This window comes from Pristiophorus japonicus, chromosome 10 (assembly GCF_044704955.1).
Source record: "Pristiophorus japonicus isolate sPriJap1 chromosome 10, sPriJap1.hap1, whole genome shotgun sequence".
Taxonomy (NCBI): domain Eukaryota; kingdom Metazoa; phylum Chordata; class Chondrichthyes; family Pristiophoridae; genus Pristiophorus; species Pristiophorus japonicus.
In genome coordinates this window covers 149,241,378-149,261,754 of record NC_091986.1, presented here as the reverse complement: position 1 = coordinate 149,261,754, position 20,377 = coordinate 149,241,378, and the positions used below count along the sequence as shown (strand labels likewise).

At 44.5% G+C, this 20,377-nt stretch overlaps 1 protein-coding gene across 1 annotated transcript in view; it reads left to right on the top strand.

Moving 5' to 3' along the window:
• c10h11orf65 (chromosome 10 C11orf65 homolog) overlaps positions 1-20,377 on the top strand; it is a 149,229-nt gene that overhangs the window by 87,846 nt on the left and 41,006 nt on the right. Inside the window, exon 5 of the mRNA XM_070891520.1 lies at positions 2,055-2,108. Coding sequence (XP_070747621.1) covers positions 2,055-2,108 — 54 coding nt within the window. The remainder of the gene's footprint in view (positions 1-2,054; positions 2,109-20,377) is intronic.

Below are 20,377 nucleotides of genomic sequence, written 5' to 3'. Positions count from 1 at the left end.
CTAATGGCAGAAGCTAGCACTAGAAACCATTCATGAAAAGTTGGCAAACTAGCATTTCACTGTATTCGTGTAGAATTTTTACTTTTTTATGCTCTAATTTAATTTATTAATTTTCAGAACAAAATATTTAAACGTTAATTTCATTTTTTTTAATTGGTTATTAAAATGGCTACTATTTGGTAGCAATAAAAAGCACAAAAATTATGAGTTGCTGACCCCTTGTAGATACATTGCTCTCGTTCATGAAACAGAAACTGCTGGAAACATTCAGCAAGTCAAGCAGCATCTATAAAGAAAATACAATGTTAACGTTTCAGGCATAATCCTTTGTCAGAACGGAATGGGCTAGAACTTACAGTAGCCGGTGAACGAACAGCATTTGACTTGCCCTTACCCATTTAATTTCTATGACCTTTTGCACTGGAAGTTGCTGTAAGTTCGAGATTTAATGGGTGCCCTTTACTTGCTACTTGTGCGAATAGGACAAGCAACTGATTAACCAATCAGATTGAAACATTGTTAATGAACAGAACAGCACAGAGTCTGAACCTTGAAATGTAAGTTAGAATAATGAATTCAATGTCAAACCAGGTACAGAAAGTGAAATAAAGTGTTGGAAAGAAATATTGGAATAAGAGAGAAAGAAAAAAAGAGACAGAAAAAGTTTTTTAAAATATCGAAGGAATAAGCTTGTAGCAGTTGTAGCAGATAATTTTCAGTGCCAGAGAAGTTGTTTGGCAGTAATTAAGACTTATGACGCTGTTAAAAAGGATATTTAGACTGAAATGGACAAGCCCTAACTTTCTGTGGCAAGTTTAGTCTGTATCTATTATGCAAATAACAGAAACTTCATGCCGTTCAATACATTTGGAAGGGTAGCCAGTCAGCGAGATGCTGTTTTCACGCAGTTTACGAAGGAGCAGAACATCTTGGACAGCGAGTTCCAGATTTTCACATTTAAGTTCACATCTGCTGTTGCCTGAAGTTGCTGCCCAATTTGCACATAAATAACAGTGAGCGCCGTTAGCCTTGCCGTTATTTTTACAGTAAATTCTGGTCCATTACAGATGAACAGCCTATAAGAAGGAACAGAGCAAGAGAAAGGGGTGGGGGGAGACCACATACGTCTGTAATATCTTCCAGGGCTATGCCTGAAACATTAACATTCTTACTTTCTTTACAGATGCTGCTTGACTTGCTGAGCTTTTCCAGCATTTTCTGTTTATGTTTATAATTTCCAGCACCTGCATTCTTTTGTTTTTGTTTTACTCTTCTTCATCTAGCTCAAGTCACTTTCAGTATAATTTTGGAATTTCAATTCTAATATTATTGTTATATTATTATTAATATTGTTACTATTGCAATATTATTGTCTTTCTTGGGTTTAAGCATTCCTTCCCCTCAATGGTTAAGAGAGGATGGGAGAAATGGGAAGACATTATCCTACTCACAAATACCAACAGAAGTTTCTCTACTAAGTTTACATTTAGTGTTCCCTACCTCTCTTCTTTTTGGGTATTTAGGGTTCCTGTGTATTTTATACATAAATAAAATATGATCACAATTTGCATTTGTTGCACTGTATTTTGAAGATTTGACGGACAGCAGATGTCATTTGAAACTACAACTCAGGAAAAGGATTCAAATTAGCCCAAACTGAACAGATGAAAATTTCCTCCTTCTGGTAGCTGTAAGGGTTCTATCTGAAATGGGATTGGGCAATCTCAATCTAATGCCTAGTGCCATGGGCCCACAGCACAAAACTACCCAAATATGGCTTTAATTGTCACAAAATTGCCTAGCTGATGGTGCAGCAGGGGTGTGCTCTTCTGAGATTAGAACAAAGTAGTGGTGACTTTACTTTGCATTTACAGCAAGAAGAAAAATGCAGGTACAATGTCTGCATATTGACAATTTTTTAATGATTTTCTTGAGTCTGCCATAGTATTGACTTGTGACTCTGTTTTACAGTTACATTTAAAACAACAAACAAATGAGAATTCTAGAAAGTTAACATGGTGCAATCTAAATCCATTACTGCTACATCTTCACAGGCAGATTTACTGGACAGTGCTGCTGGAGTTCATGTCCGATTCAGACTGGGAGGAGTAAGTGATATTTGTTTGCTTTTGCAGTGATAGAAATTAATATCACTTTTTGCCATGCTAGCTCAGTCCTGTCACATATAGGGTGTTGTGTATGTTTGTTGATGACATTTGTTCACATAGAAATGGCTAACATATTAACATGTAAGGCTGAAAAATTACATTGGCCATACCCAGCAATTATGCTGAGATCTTGCTTGCTAATGCTCTCCAGCACTGATGCAGCTGGAGAATGCGGGGTCAGGAGGATGGTACTTAAAAGTATATTAAGAACATAAGAAATAGAAGCAGGAGTAAGCCATATGGCCCCTCGAGCCTGCTCCGCCTTTCAATAAGATCATGGTTGATCTGATATTGGCCTCAACTCCACTTACCTGCCTGTTCTCTATAGTTCAAGAATCTGTCTATCTCAGCCTTGAATATATTCAATGACTCAGCTTCCCCAGCTCTCTCAGTAGAGAATTCCGAAGATTCACAACCCTCTGAGAGAAGAAATTCCTCCTCATCTCAGTCTTAAATGGACGACCCCTTATTCTGAAACTACGTCCCCTGTTCTAGATTCCCCTATGAGGGGAAATATCCTCTCGGCATCTACCCTGTCAAGCCCCCTCCGAATCTTATATGTTTCAATAAGATCACCTCTCATTCTTCTAAACTTCAATGAGTACAGGCCCAACCTGCTCAACCTTTCCTCATAAGACAACCCCTTCAACCCATCTCTGAACTGCCTCCAATGCAAATATATCCCTCCTTAAATAAGGAGACCAAAACTGTACGCAGTACATAAGAACATAAGAAATAGGAACAGGAGTGGGCCATACGGCCCCTCGAGCCTGCTCCGCCATTCAATAAGATCATGGCTGATCTGATCATGGACTCAGCTCCACTTCCCTGCCCGCTCCCCAAAACCCCTTATACCCTTATTGTTTAATAAACTGTCTATTTCTGTCTTAAATTTATTCAATGTCCCAGCTTCCACGGCCCTTTGAGGCAGTGAATTCCACAGATTTACAACTCTCTGCGAGAAGAAATTTCTCCTCGTCTCTGTTTTAAATGGGTGGCCCCTTATTCTAAGATCATGTCCTCTAGTTCTAGTCTCCCCCATCAGTGGAAACATCCTCTCTGCATCCACCTTGTCAAGCCCCCTCATAATCTTATACGTTTCGATAAGATCACCTCTCATTCTTCTGAATTCCAATGAGTAAGGCCCAACCTACTCAACCTTTCCTCATAGGTCAACCCCCTCATCCCTGGAATCAACCTAGTGAACATTCTCTGAACTGCCTCCAAAACAAGTATATCCTTTCGTAAATATGGAAACAAAAACTGCACGCAGTACTCCAGATGTGTCCTCACCAATGCCTTGTATAGCTGTAGCAAGACTTCCCTGCTTTTACACTCCATCCCCTTTGCGCTAAAGGCCAAGATACTATTAGCCTTTCTGATCACTTGCTGTACCTGCATACTAATCATGCACAAATACCCCCAGGTCCCGCTGTACTGCAGCACTTTGCAATCTTTCTCCATTTAAATAATAACTTGCTCTTTGATTTTTTTTCTGCCAAAGTGACCTCACACTTTCCAACATTATACTCCATCTGCCAAATTGTTGCCCACTCACTTAGACTGTCTATGTCCTTTTTAAAAAATGTTATGTCCTCCTCACACATTGCTTTTCCTCCCATCTTTGTATCATCAGCAAACCTGGCTACGTTACACTCAGTCCCTTCTTCCAGCTCATTAATATAGATTGTAAAGAGTTGGGATCCCAGCAATGATCCCTGTGGCACCCCACTAGTTACTAGTTGCCAACCAGAGACTGAACCATTTATCCCAACTCTCTGTTTTCTGTTAGTTAGCCAATCCTCTACCCATGCTAATATATTACCCCCAACCTCGTGAACTTTTATCTTGTGCAGTACCATTTATGTGGCACCTTGTCAAATGCCTACTGGAAGTCCAAATACACCACATCCACTGGTTCCCCTTTATCCACCCTGTTTGTTACATCCTCAAAGAACTCCAGCAAATTTGTCAAACGTGACTTCCCCTTCATAAATCCATGCTGACTCTGCCTGAGCGAATTTTGTTTTTCCAAATGTCCTGCTACTGCTTCTTTAATAATGGATTCCAACATTTTCCCAACCACAGATGTTAGGCTAACTGGTCTAAAGTTTCCTGTTTTTGTCTGCCTACTTTTTTAAATAGGGGCGTTACATTTGCAATTTTCCAATCTGCTGGGACCTCCCCAGAATCCAGGGAATTTTGGTAAATTACAACCAATGCATCCACAATCCCTGCCGTTACTTCTCTTAAGACCCTAGGATGCAAGCCATCAGGTCCAGGGGATTTATCTGCCTTTAGTCCCATTATCTTACTGAGTACTACCTCCTTAGTGATTATGTTAAGTGCGTCCCCCCCTATAGCCCCTAGACTATCCACTGTCGGAATATTGTTAGTGTCCTCTACCGTAAAGACTGATGCAAAATATTTATTCACAGTTTCTGCCATCTCCATGTTCCCCATTACAAATTCCCCGGTCTCGTCCTCTAAGAGACCAACATTTACTTTAGCCACCCTTTTCCTTTTTATATACCTATAGAAACTCTTGCTATCTGTTTTTATATTTCATGCTAGTTTACTTTCATAGTCTATCTTTCCTTTCTTAATCATTTTTTTAGTCATTCTTTGCTGGCTTTTAAAAGCTTCCCACTAGTTTTGGCCACTTTGTATGCGCTTGTTTTTAAATTGGATACCATCCTTTATTTCTTTAGTTAGCCACGGATGGCTATCTTTTCTCTTACACCCTTTCCTCCTCATTGGAATATATTTTTCTTGAGAGTTGTGAAATATCTCCTTAAATGTACACCACTGTCCATCAACCGTCCTACACTTTAATCTATTTTCCCAGTCCGCTTTACCCAACTCTGCCGTCATACCTTCATAATCTCCTTTATTTAAGCTTAGTACACTGGTTAGAGATCCAACTTTCTCACCCTTAATCTGAATTTGAAATTCAAACATGCTATGATCACTCATTCCAAGGGGATCGTTTACTAGGAGATTGTTTATTAATCCTGTCTCATTACACAGGACTAGATCCAAGATAGCCTGCCCCCTGGTTGGTTCCATTACGTACTACTCAAGGAACCCGTCCCTTATGCGCTCTATGAACTCCTCCTCAAGGCTACCCTGACCAATTTGCTTTGTCCAATCAATATGGAGGTTAAAATCATCCATGATTATTGCTGTTCCCTTTTTACAAGCCCCCACTATTTCCTGGCTTATGCTCCGACCAACAGAGTTGCTACGGTTAGGGGGCCTATAGACTATGCCCACCAGTGACTTTTTCCCCTTATTATTCCTTATCTCCGCTCAAACTGTTTCAACACCCTTATCATTTGAGCCAATATCGTTTCTTACTATTGCAGTGATTCCATCCTTTATCGATAGAGCTACCCCACCTCCTTTTCCTTTCTGTCTGTCCTTCTGGATGGTTAAGTACCCCTGAATATTTAATTCCCAGTCCTGGTCACCTTGCAACCATGTCTCTGTAATGGATATCAGATCATACCCATTTGTCTCAATTTGCGCCGTCAACTCATCGATCTAGTTACAAATGCTACGTGCATTTAGACAAAGTGCCTTTAAGTTTGTTTTTTTACCCTTTTTCCTGCTTGTTTCCTCTCCAAACTCACTTTCCTGATTATGCTTTCTAATTCCAGCTTTATTCTCCTCCCTACTGAATCTAGGTGTGGTCTCACCAATGCCCTGTGTCATTTTGCAAGACTTCCCTACTTTTATACTCTATCCCCTTGCAATAAAGGCCAACATTCCATTTACATTCCTAATTAGTTGTTGTACCTGCATGCTAACTTTTTGTGCTTCATATACGAGGACACCCAGATCCCTCTGTACTGCAGCTTTCTATCGTCTCTCTCCATTTAAATAATATTTTGCTTTTCTATTCTTCCTACCAAACTGAATAACTCCCATTGTCCCACATTATACTCCATCTGCCAAATTTCTGCCCTCTCACTTAGCCTATCTATATCCTTTTGCAGACTCTTTGTGTCCTCCTCACAACTTGCTTTCCCACCTATCTTTGTAGCGTCAGCAAATTTGGCTACAATACACTTGGTCCCTTCCTCCAAGTCATTAATATAGATTGTAAATAGTTGAGGCCTCAGCACTGATCTCTGTGGCATCCCACTTGTTACAGTTTGCCAACCTGAAAATGACCCATTTATCCTGACTCTCTGTGTTCTGTTCTTTAGCCAATCCTCTATCCATGCTAATATATTACCCCCAACACCATGAGCTCTTATCTTGTGTAGTAACCATTTATGTGGCACCTTATCGAATGCTTTTTGGATATCCATTACATCTACTGGTTCCGTTTTATCCAGCCTGCTCGTTACATTCTCAAAGAACTCTAATAAATTTGTCAAACACAATTTCCCTTTCATAAAACCATGTTGCTTGATTGTATTATGATTTTATAAATGTCCTGCTACTACTTCCTTAATAATGGACTCAAGCATTTTCCCAATGACAGATGTTGGGCTAACTAGCCTATAGTTTCCTGCTTCCTGTCTCCCTCCTTTCTTGAATAGTGGCAATACATTTGCGGTTTTCCAATCCACTGGGACCTTTCCAGAATCTAGGGAATTTTGGAAGATTACAAACAATACATCCACTATCTCTGCAGCCATTTCTTTTAAGACCGTCTGATGCAGGTTATCAGTTGCAGGGAATTTGTCAGCCTTTAATCCCATTAGTTTGCATAGTACTTTTTCTCTAGTGATAATGATTATTTTAATTTTCTCCCTCCCTTTTGCCTCCTGATTTTCTACAATAATTGGGATACTTTTAGTGTCATTTACTGTGAAGACATTGACAAAATATTTGTTCAACTTCTCTGCCATTTCCTTGTTTCCCATTATTAATTCCCCAGGCCCATCCTCTAAGAGACCAACATTTACTTTAGCTACGCTCTTCCTTTTTATATAATTGTAGAAACATAGAAAATAGGAGCAGAAGTAGGCCATTCGGCCCTTCGCGTCTGCACCGCCATTCAATATGATCATGGCTGATGTTATGTATGAATAAAGAGTCTGACCAGATACTGTGAGCTCCAAGTAAAGTGTGATCTTAGTCTTTTATTGCAGGTCTCCAGAGAGCCTCGCCAGCCTGTGAGGCCTCCTTAAGTACAAGTGTTCCCAAGGGATTGTGGGACCCCTTGGGACTCCAGGGGATGAGCCCTCTGGTGGTTACACAAGGTATTTACAGGTTTACATATATCACAACACTTCGCGCCCCTCCCCCCCCCCCACCCCCCCACAAAGTCAATAGTGTAACTATTTACAAGGTGAGTCGATCTGGGGCCATTTTTTCCCTGGTTGATCGTCTCGGTACAACTGCTGGTTTTGGTGAGTCGTTTGTTGGGGCCTCGCTGGGCTGCTGTGCAGCTGACCTTGCTGGGCTGCCTGGTTTGGTGAGTCCTGCTGGGCTGCTGTTGGTGATGGGTTCTGCTTCGTGGTCAACCGCTGTGTCAGTTGCCACTGGTGTGTGTGTTGGGAGGTCAAAAAAGGGAGGGTCTAATGTGGGTTACTCTGGATAGTCCGTGAATCTGAGTTTGGTTTGGTCCAAGTGTTTCCTGTAGATAAGTCCATTTGAAAGTTTGACCCGAAACACCCTATTCCCCTCTTTGGCCACAACAGTGCCGGGAAGCCAGTTGGGACCTTGCCCATAGTTCAACACAAATACAGGATCATTAATTTCAATTTTGCGTGACACATTTGCGCTATCATGATATGTACTTTGTTGAAGCCGCCTGCTCTCTACCTGTTTCGTGTAGATCAAGGTGGACTAACGAGAGCCTAGTCTTAAGTGCCCGTTTCATGAGCAGTTCAGCGGGTGGAATCCCAGTGAGCGAGTGGGGTCTCGTACGGTAACTAAGCAGGATTCGGGATAGGCGAGTCTGCAATGAGCCTTCAGTTATCCTTCTCAAGCTCTGCTTGATTGCTTGCACTGCTCTCTCTGCCTGACCATTACATGCTGGTTTGAACGGGGCAGATGTAACATGTTTGATCCCATTGCGGGTCATGAACTTTTTGAACTCGGCACTGGTGAAACACTGTTGTCGCTCACAAGGACATCAGGCAGGCCATGCATGGCAAACATGGCCTGCAGGCTTTCAGTGGTGGCAGCGGATGTGCTTGCCGACATTATCTCACATTCAATCCAGTTGGAGTACGCATCTACAACCACTAGGAATATTTTACCCAAGAACGGGTCTGCATAGTCGACATGGACCCTAGACCACAGTTTGGAGGGCCAAGATCATAAACTTAGTGGCGCCTCCCTGGGTGCATTGCTTAACTGTGAACATGTGTTACATTTGTGCACGCAGGACTCTAAGTCCGCATCGATACCGGGCCACCACACGTGGGATCTGGCTATCGCTTTCATCATTACAATGCCTGGGTGAATACTGTGGAGATCACTAATAAAAGTGTCCCTGCCCATTTTGGCACCATTACCCGATTACACCACAGAAGGCAGTCTGCCTGTATAGACATTTCATCTCTGCGCCACTGGTACGGCTTTATCTCTTCCTGCATTTCTAATGGGACACTGGACCAGCTCTCGTGAAGCACACAGTTTTTTTACTAAGGACAGTAAGGAGTCCTGGCTTGTCCAGGTTCTAATCTGTCGGGTGGTAATGGGTGATTGCTCACTTTCGACGACTAAATCTGTGGGCTGTGCCATTTCCACCCCCATGGTGGGCAATGGCAGCCTACTGAGAGCAGTGGCACAGTTTTCTGTGCCTGGCCTGTGGCGGATGGCGAAGTTGTATGCGGACAACGTGAGCGCCCATCTCTGGATGCGGGCCGATGCCTTTGTATTTATCCCCTTACTTTCAGAAAAGAGGGATATCAGTGGCTTATGGTCAGTTTCCAATTCAAATTTGAGCCCAAACAGATATTGATGTATTTTCTTTACTCCATAAACACACGCTAATGCTTCTTTTTCAATCATGCTGTAGGCCCTCTCAGCCTTAAACAGACTTCTGGATGCATAAGCAACCGGTTGCAATTTCCCAGATTCATTAGCTTGTTGCAATACACACCCGACAACGTATGACGACGTATCACATGCTAGTACCAAACACTTACATGGATCATACAACACAAGCAATTTGTTTGAGCATAACAGTTTTCTAGCTTTTACATAGGCATTTTCTTGGCTTTTACCCCATACCCATTCGTCTCCTTTACACAGTAAAGCATGCAGTGGTTCTAATATTGTGCTGAGACCCGGTAAGAAGTTACCAAAGTAGTTCAGAAGTCCTAGAAACGACCGTAGCTCCATCACGTTCTGTGGCCTCGGTGCATTCTCGATTGCCTCTGTCTTCGAATCGGTGGGCCTGATGCCATCTGCCGCGATTCTTCTCCCCAGGAACTCCACTTCAGGCACCAGGAAATCGCACTTCGATCATTTTAACCTGAGCCCCACGCAGTTGAGCCAACTAAGAGCCTCCTCCAAGTTCTGCAGATGCTCGACTGTGTCCTGACCTGTAACCAAGATGTCGTCCTGGAAGACCACGGTGTGCAGGACCAACTTCAGTAAGCTTTCCATGTTTCTCTGGAATATCGCCGCCACTGATCGGATCCCAAACGGGCATCTGTTGTAAATGAAGAGACCTTTGTGCGTGTTGATGCAGGTGAGGCCCTTCGACGATTCCTCCAGCTCCTGCGTCATGTAGGCCGAGATCAAGTCCAGCTTCGTGAACGTCTTTCCTCTTGCCAGTGTCGCAAAAAGGTCGTCTGCCTTTGGTAGTGGGTATTGATCCTGCAGGGAGAAATGACTGATAGTTACTTTGTAATCAGCACAGATTCTGACAGTGCTGTCTCCCTTGAGGACTGGAACAATCGGACTGGCTCAGTCATTGAATTCGATCGGCGAAATGATGTCCTCTCGTTACAGCTGGTCTAGCTCAATCTCCACCATCTCACTCATCATGTACGATACTGCTCGAGCCTTGTGATGGATGGATGGGTCGCACCCCCGGAATTAGTTGGATCTGCACTTTTGCTCCTTGGAACTTCCCGATGCCTAGTTTGAACAGCGAGGGGAAATTTTTTAAGACCTGGACACACGAAGTGTCATCGACGGGCGAGAGTGCTTGGACATCGTCCCAGTTCCAATGTATCTTTCCCAGCAAGCTCCTGCTGAGCAGCGTGGGACCATCACCCGGTACCACCCAGAGTGGTAACTTGTGCACCGCTCCATTGTAGGAGACCGTTACAGTAGCACTGCTGATTACGGGAATCCGTTCCTTTGTGTAAGTTCTCAGTTTAGTGCGAATGGGAGTCAGGACTGGCCTTGAGGCTTTGTTACACCACAATTTATCGAAAGTCTTTTTGCTCATTATGGACTGGCTCGTGCCTGTGTCCGGCTCCATTGACACCGGAGTCCATTTACTTCAACCTTCAGCATTTTCGGGGGACACTTTGTGGTAAATGTGTGCACCTCATATACCTCTGCCTCCTTGGTCTGAGTCTCTGGTTTGTCGTGATCTGCCATGGATCTGTCCTCCTCTGCAACATGGTGGTTTGCAGGATTAGCAGAGTTTGCAGCTCGCCTGCACATATGTTGGAGATGTCCCATTGTTCCACAGCCCTTGGAAACGTACCCTTTGAAGGGCATGAATGGAAGCGATAATCACCCCCGCAGCGCCAGCAAGGTGTTAATGGCCTAGCATTCATCACCCTTGATGGTGGACCCTGAGACATCTGCGGACGCGCAGCTGCAGGTATGTGAGGCCTGCCCTGTACGTTGCGATTCGAAAACAATATTACTTTGTTCATAGTACTTGCAGCAGCACTCGTGTGCTGAGAGATTTGCTTGGTATGGTCACTGGTGGCAATGAACGCCAGGGCTATCGCTATGGCTTTACTCAAGTTTGGGGTCTCTACAGTCAAAAGTTCGTGAAGTATCACTTCATGCCCAATGCCAAGTACGAAGAAGTCCCTGAGCATGTGCTCCAAATGTCCTTCAAATTCGCAATGTCCTGCAAGGCGTCTTAGCTCGGCAACATAGCTCGCCACTTCCTGGCCTTCAGACCTTGTGTACGTGTAGAACCGGTACCTCACCATCGGAACGCCTTCCTTCCAGTTCAGATGCTCCCGGACCAGTGTGCACAAATCATTGTATGATTTCTCTGTGGGTTTCGTTGGAGCAAGCAGATTTTTCATGAGGCCATACGTTGGTGCCCCGCAAACGGTGAGGAGAATCGCCCTTCGTTTGGCAGAAACATAGAAACATAGAAATTAGGTGCAGGAGCAGGCCATTTGGCCCTTCGAGCCTGCACCGCCATCAATAAGATCATAGCTGATCATTTAACCTCAGTACCCCTTTCCTGCTTTCTCTCCATAACCCTTGATCTCTTTGGCCTTAAGGGCCATATCTAACTCCCTTTTCAATATATCTAGCGAAATGGCCTCAACAAATTTCTGCGGGAGAGAATTCCACAGGTTAACCACTCTCTGAGTGAAGAAGTTTCTCCTCATCTCGGTCCTAAATGGCTTACCTCTTATTCTTAGACTGTGACCCCTGGTTCTGGACTTCCCCAACATCGGGAACATTCTTCCTGCATCTAACCTGTCCAATCCCATCAGAATTTTAAATGTTTCTATGAGATCCCCTCTCATTCTATTAAACTCCAGTGGGTACAGGCCCAGTCGACCCAGTCTCTCCTCATATGTCAGGCCTGCCATCCCGGGAATCAATCTGGTGAACCTTCGCTGTACTCCCTCAATAGCAAGAATGTCCTTCCTCAGATTAGGAGACCAAAACTGAACACAATATTCCAGGTGAGGCCTCACCAAGGCCCTATACTACTGCAGTAAGACCTCCCTGCTCCTATACTTAAATCCTCTAGTTATGAAGGCCAACATACCATTTGCCTTCTTCACCGCCTGCTGTAATTGCATGCCAAACTTCAATGACTGATGTATCATGACACCCAGGTCTCGTTACACCTCCCCTTTTCCTAATCTGTCACCATTCAGATAATATTCTGTCTTCCTGTTTTTGCCACCAAAGTGGATAACCTCACATTTATCCACATTATACTGCATCTGCCATGCATTTGCCCATTCACCTAACCTGTCCAAGTCACCCTGCAGCCTCTAAGCATCCTCCTCACAGCTCACACCACCACCCAGTTTAGTGTCATCTGCAAACTTGCCGATATTACACTCAATTTCTTCATCTAAATCATTAATGTATATTGTAAATAGCTGGGGTCCCAGCACTAAACCCTGCGGCATCCCACTGGTCACTGCCTGCCATTCTGAAAAGGACCCGTTTATCCCGACTCTTTGCTTCCTGTCTGCCAACCAGTTCTCTATCCACGTCAGTACATTACCCCCAATACCATGTGCTTTAATTTTGCACACGAATCTCTTTTGTGGGACCTTGTCAAAAGCCTTTTGAAAGTCTAAATACACCACATCCACTGGTTCTCCCTTGTCCACTCTACTAGTTACATCCTCAAAAAATTCTAGGAGTTTTGTCAAACATTATTTCCCTTTCATAAATCCATGCTGACTAGGACCGATCCTTTCACTGCTTTCCAAATGCGCTGCTATTTCATCTTAAATAATTGATTCCAACATTTTCCCCACCACCGATGTCAGGCTAACCGGTCCATAATTCTGTTTTCTCTCTCCCTCCTTTTTTAAAAAGTGGTGTTACATTAGCTACCCTCCAGTCCATAGGAACTGATCCAGAGTCAATAGAATGTTGAAAAATGATCACTAATGCATCGCTATTTCTAGTGCCACTTCCTGAAATACTCTGGGATGCAGCCTATCAGGCCCTGGGGATTTATCGACTTTCAATCCCATCAATTTCCCTAACAGAATTTCTTGACTAATAAGGATTTCCTTCAGTTCCTCCTCTTCGCTAGACCCTTGAACCCCTAGTATTTCCGGAAGGTTATTTGTGTCTTCCTTAGTGAAGACAGATCCAAAGTACTTGTTCAATTGGTCTGCCATTTCTTTGTTCTCCATTATAAATTCACCTGATTCTGACTGCAAATGACCTACGTTGATTTTCACTAATCTTTTTTTTTCACATATCTATAGAAGCTTTTGCAGTCAGGTTTTATGTTCCCAGCAAGCTTCCTCTCATACTCTATTTCCCCCTCCTAATTAAACACTTTGCCCTCCTCTGCTTGATTCAAAATTTCTCGCCCCCCCCCCTCAGATTTGCTGCTTTTTCTGGCCTATTTATATGCCTCTTCCTTGGATTTAACACTGTCCCTAATTTGCCTTGTTAGTCACAGTTGAGCAACCTTCTGCGTTTTATTTTTACTCCAGACAGAGATGTACAATTGTTGAAGTTCATCCACGTGCTATTTAAATGTCTGCCATTGCCTATCCACCATCAACCCTTTAAGTTCATTCACCAGTCTATTCTAGCCAATTCATGTCTCGTACCATCGTAGTTACTTTCCTTAAGTTCAGGACCCTAGTCTCTGAATTAACGGTGTCACTCTCCATCTTAATGAAGAATTCTACCATATTACGGCCACTCTTTCTCAAGGGGCCTCGCACAACAAGACTGCTAATTAGTCCTTTCTCATTATACATCACCCAGTCTAGAATGGCTAGCCCTCTAGTTGGTTCCTCGACATATTGGTCGAGAAAACCATCCCGAATACACTCCAGGAAATCCTACTCCACCATATTGCTACCAGTTTGGTTAGCCCAATCGGAATGTAGCTTAAAGTCGCCCATGATAACTGCTGTACCTTTATTGCACGCATCCCTAATTTCTTGTTTGATGCTGTCCCCAACCTCACTACTACTGTTTGGTGGTCTGTACACAACTCCCACTATCGTTGTCTGCCCTTTCGTATTCCGCAGCTCTACCCATACAGATTCCACATCATCCAAGCTAATGTCCTTCCTTACAATTGCGTTAATTTCCTCTTTAACCAGCAACGCTACCCCACCTCCTTTTCCTTTCTGTCTATCCTTCCTGAATGTTGAATACCCCTGGATGTTGAGTTCCCAGCCTTGGTCACCCTGGAGCCATGTCTCTGTAATCCCAATTACATCATATTCGTTAATAGCTGCCTGCGCAGTTAATTCGTCCACCAAACGTAGGTCCCTTGCAGTCGGATTCAGGTGAATTTATAATGGGGAACAAAGAAATGGCAGACCAATTGAACAAATACTTCGGTTCTGTCTTCACGAAGGAAGACACAAATAACCTTCCGAATGTACTAGGGGACAGTGGGTCTAGTGAGAAGGAGGAATTGAAGAATATCCTTATTAGGCAGGAAATTGTGTTAGGGAAATTGATGGGATTGAAGGCCGGTAAATCCCTGGGGCCTGATAGTCTGCATCCCAGGGTACTTAAGGAAGTGACCCTAGAAATAGTGGATGCATTGCTGATCATTTTCCAACAGTCTATCGACTCTGGATCAGTTCCTATGGACTGGAGGGTAGCTAATATAACACAACTTTTTAAAAAATGAGGGAGAGAGAAAACGGATAATTATAGACCGGTTAGCCTGACATCAGTAGTGGGAAAAATGTTGGAATCAATCATTAAAGATGAAATAGCAGCACATTTGGAAAGCAGTGACAGGATCAGATGAAGTCAGCATGGATTTATGAAAGGGAAATCATGCTTGACGAATCTTCTGGAACTTTTTGAGGATGTAACTAGCAGAGCGGACAAGGGAGAACCAGTGGATGTGGTGTATTTGGACTTTCAAAAGGCTTTTGACAAGGTCCCGCACAAGAGATTGGTGTGCAAAATCAAAGCGCATGGTATTGGGGGTAATGTACTGACGTGGATAGAGAACTGGTTGGCAGACAGGAAGCACAGAGTCGGGATAAACGGGTTCTTTTTCAGAATGGCAGGCAGTGACTAGTGGAGTGCCGCAGGGCTCAGTGCTGGGACCCCAGCACTTTACAATATACATTAACGATTTAGATGAAGGAATTGAGTGTAATATCTCCAAGTTTGCTGATGACACTAAACTGGGTGGCGATGTGAGCTGTGAGGAGGATGCTTAGAGGCTGCAGGGTGACTTGGACAGGTTAGGTGATTGGGCAAATGCATGGCAGATACAGTATAATGTGGATAAATGTGAGGTTATCCACTTTGGGGGCAAAAACACGAAGGCAGAATATTATCTGAATGGCGGCAGATTAGGAAAAGGGAAGGTGCAATGAGACCTGGGTGTCATGGTTCATCAGTCACTGAAAGTAGGCATGCAGGTACAACAGGCGGTGAAGAAGGCAACTGGTTGTTGACCTTCATAGCTAGGGGATTTGAGTATAGCAGCAGGGAAGTCTTACTGCAGTAGTACAGGGCCTTAGTGAGGCCTCACCTGTAATATTGTGTTCAGCTTTCGTCTCCTAATCCGAGGAAGGACGTTCTTGCTATTGAGGGAGTGCAGCGAAGGTTCACCTGATTGATTCCAGGGATGGCTGGACTGTCATATGAGGAGAGACTGGATCAACTAGGCCTTTATTCACTGGAGTTTAGAAGGATGAGAGGGGATCTCAGAGAAACGTATAAGATTCTGACGGGACTGGACAGGTTAGATGCGGGAAGAATGTTGCCGATGTTGTGGAAGTCCAGAACCAGGGGACATAAGGGGTAGGCCATTTAGGACTGAGATGAGGAGAAACTTCTTCACTCAGAGAGTGTTAACCTATGGAATTCCCTGCCCCAGAGAGTTGTTGATGCCAGTTCATTGGATATATTCAAGAGGGAGTTAGATATGGCCCTTACGGCTAAGGGGATCAAGAGGTATGGAGAGAAAGCAGGGAAGGGGTACAGAGGGAATGATCAGCCATGATCTTATTGAATGGCGGTGCAGGCTCGAAGGGCCGAATGGCCTACTTTACACCTATGTTCTATGTTTCTATGTTTCTATGTTATTATGAATACTCCTCGCATTGAGGCACAGAGCCTTCAGGTTTGTGTTTCTAACACACTTTATCCCTTTAGAATTTTGCTGTAATGTGGCCCTTTTTGCTTTTTGCCTTAGGTTTCTCTGCCCTCTACTTTTACTTTTCTTCTTTCTATCTTTTGCTTCTGCCCCCATTCTATTTCCTTCTGTCTCCCTGCATAAGTTTCCATCCCCCTGCCATATTAGTTTAACTCCTCCCGAACAGCACTAGCAAACACTCTGCCTAGGACATTGGTTCCAGTCCTGCCCAGGTGCAGACCGTCCGGTTTGTACTGGTCCCACCTCCCCCAGAACCGGTTCCAATGTCCCAGAAATTTGAATCCCTCCCTCCTGAACCACTCCTCAAGCCACATATTCATCTTAGCTATCCTGCTATTTCTATTCTAACTAGCACGTGACACTAGTAGCAATCCTGAGATTACAACACTTGAGGTCCCGCTTTTTAATTTAACTCCTAGCTCCCTAAATTCAGCTTGTAGGATCTCATCCCGTTTTTTACCTATATCGTTGGTACCTATATGCACCACGACAACTGGCTGTTCACCCTCCCCCTCCAAAATGTCCTGCAGCCACTCCAAGACATCCTTGACCCTTGCACCAGGGAGGCACATACCATCCTGGAGTCTCAGTTGCTACAATTATACAGGGCCTTGGTGAGACCGCATATGAAGTATTGTGTGCAGTTTTGGTCTCCTTACCTAAGAAAGGATCTACTTGCCATAGGGGGAGTGCAGCGAAGGTTCTCCAGATTGATTCCTGGGATGGCAGGACAGTTGTATGAGGAGAGATTGGGTCGACTAGGCCTGTATTCACTAAAGTTTAGAAGAATGAGAGGGGATCACATTGAAACGTATAAAATTCTGACTGGGTTGGATAGACTGGATGCAGGGAGGATGTTTTCCCTGGCTGCGAAGCCCAAAACAAGGGGTCACAGTCTCAGGATACAGGGTAGGAAATTTAGGACCGAGATGAGGAGAAATCTTTTTACTCAGAGGGTGGTGAACCTGTGGAATTCTCTATCACAGAAGGCTGTGGAGGCCAAGTCACTGAATATATTTAAGAGGGAGATAGATAGTGTTATCTATGCAACCCTATGTAACCAGTATTATACCGCCACCAGAGGTCGTACCTGTTGGAGTCACAAGGGATCTCAGCATCCCTTGGGAGCACTGTATATAAGCAGGCCTCCCATGCTGTTTCAACACTCTAGTGTTAGAATAAAGGAACTAAGGTCACACTTACTCATATCTACAGTACTCAGTTACATCACTGTATTGTGTACATAACAACTAGCGACGAGATAATGAACCATCATGCAAAAATGCAGAACAAAAGGGAAAGCACGCAACAGGAGGAGGCCCGGCAAATCTGTATCCACTGACATCCTTCGAATACAGGGTCGCTGCTTTGATGGATCCTGTCTGGAGAAAAGCAACCACCACTGCACAAGCTGGGCCCACACTTGAGAGAGAGAGAGAGGGTAAGTCCTGCAAATTCCACAGTCTGGCATTGTTAAATGTTAAGTACTGCGCGGGCTAGCCATGCTTCAGTTCATGGGAATGTTTCCGTCAGCTACGCTTTGGTTGATGCAATGTGCTATCATTCATCGTGGTCCTTCAAATCAGCCTGCTGCCTGCGCTGTGTGAGCCTACCCATGCCACCCTGTCCCCTCCTCTGCTGCTAACCATTTGTCTGTTCTGTTATATTTTGCAGAACTTGAGGCCAACCCTGACGAGGCTGAAGCCAATGCAGAAGATTCAAACGCGGATGAGCCTGAAGAGGAGAACATCTTCCAATCCCACTTTCCAGACCAAGAGCCTGGGGGTGAGGGGCGGCGGCAGAGGGAGGTGATGGATGAAGCCCCCACTGTTATATTCATACTGGAGGAGGTAAAGTGATACCCATTGAGGTGCCAGGCCCTTTCCTGAGTGATACAAGTTTGGTACATTCCATGGTTTCTCACAGTCCGAGGCTCGGGATTCCAGTGGGGTGCAACGAGGCAGACCCAGGGCCCCACTGTCCGAGGCTGCGAGTCCCAGTGAGATGCAGCGAGCCACACCCAGGGTGAGGAGGGGAAGGAGAGCTTGACAGCGCTCTCCTGAGGTGCAGGATTTAACAGATGTGGTTCAAATGATGGCAATGAGTGCGGAGACCTTACCCGATCACTCCTGGACACCATCAGTGCAGTGGGTGATGATGTAGCGGGACTGTCGGGAGAAGTAACAACACTCTCTCGAGAAATGGGAACACTGTCCGGGCACACGAGGAAGGGAATGTCTCAGACAGCTGTTACACTGTCGGCGAACATGAGGGAGGGAATGTTGCAGGTAGTTGAGACACTGTCAGGGGCACATGAGGGAGGGAATGTCAGAGTTAGTTGCTGCAATAAGGGAAAATGCCCAGACCCCGGGCCCATTGACAGAATCAACTGCCACTCCCACTCCAATCCCCAGACCAGCCTCTGAAGAGGCCCAAGCTGGGTCGTCCACATTACCACCTGCCCACGCCCTCCCCACCCCCCCAATCAAGAAGTGCGCATTATGCGAGATGTTCGAAACAATAAGCTTGGTACCAACCCAAGAAACGCTGCACCGCCGCCTGCAGGCGGGGGTGGAATCAACAAGACCAAGCACAGCGGGCGGTCTTAGAATAAGGTGGAGGAGAGATGGGTGCAGCCTTTCTTTGCTGTTGTTGTTACTATTATTATTGTTGTTACTGTTCTCAAGTTAAAAGTTTTTTGTAAGTTATGTAAATTTACAAGTTTAAAAGTTTGTAAGTGATCTTAAAGTTTGTAAATGATCTTAATTGAAAACTTTAAAGTTTGATACTAGAATATTTTTATTAAAGTTAAGTACAAATAAGTGTTAAACTTTTGAATAAAATATATTTTAAATTATAACTGAATAATTTACATTATTTGTTCCATTATTAACACAACTTTTTGAACGAAAGAAGAATCATTTCTATTATTTGTTCTATTAACACAACATAACATTACGGAACAGGTCCAAACAGTAAACACGGTCCATGTGGAATAGGAGCTGCTGAGCCTTCAGGCAGCAAAGTGTTCACGGATGAGCTGCTGGCGCAAGGCTCGAGCAATCGTTAAAGGGGCACACCAGCCCGCCCTCCTCTGCCGTCATGCTCCGGGTTCAGTTAGTTGCATGGCTTCCTCTTCCTCGTCCTCTCTTCCTCCTCGACATCTGCACCTTCCTCCTCATCATCAGCCACTATCACTTCAGGTGGGTCTTCTATTACCAGTTGCTGCTGCCTCATGATGGCTAAGTGATGCAGCAGCAGCACACAAGATGCCAATCAAGCGTGCGACAAACCAGTCCCACCCACCCCTTCCCTCAACAACTATCTGTCCCACCTGTGACAGAGACTGTGGTTCTCGTATTGGTCTGTTCAGCCACCTAAGAACTAATTTTAAGAGTGGAAGCAAGTCTTCCTCAATTCCAAGGGACTGCCTATGAGGTCCTCTCTATTATACTGTTTGTTGCAATGTGCAACATGTTTTCCCGGTCAGCTTCCATCTGGGTTAAGCGTAGAGGCATCATGAGCCAGGTGGCGAGGCCGTACACATTGTCTCTCGGCAGCCAGCTCTGCCCTTCTGGCTGCTGCTGAAACACGGCAGATATAGTGCTCTTGCGTAGGATGAACGCATCATGGGTGCTCCCAGGGTATCTCGCATCAACTGACATAATGTGATGCATGTTGTCACAGACGAGCTGCACCTTCATGAAATAGAAGCCTTTTTTGTTCCTGTACATCTCAGAATCCTCCAAAGGTGCTCGCAAGGTAATGTGGGTACAATCAATGCAGCCCTGTACCTTTGGGAAGCCAGCAATCCTGGAGAAGCTCACTGTAAGTGGTTTCTCTTGGATGTTTTCGAAGCACCCCCACTTTACAATAGTTCTAACGCTGGGAATTATTATTGTATTGAACAGATAAATGAGTCATGGACAAATACCTCGGTCTCAAGCGGCAATGCTTTATTAAAGTTAAAACACACACCTGCACTCAGTAAAACCACACACACCCTGGTGTGTAAAACAAACAAATGCTTTATAATACACAGTGTGGCCTGTCTAAACAGGCCCCTAATGCGAAATACCCATGTCAAAAACACCTCTCCTGTAAACCCCTAAGAATTTGGTTGGGAGAACGCACGATACCCCCTCACACCGTGGTTGTGATCTTAAAAGATGTGTGTGCAGAAATGCTCACCGATTCACTGGCTTACTCGCTGCTTCTTCCA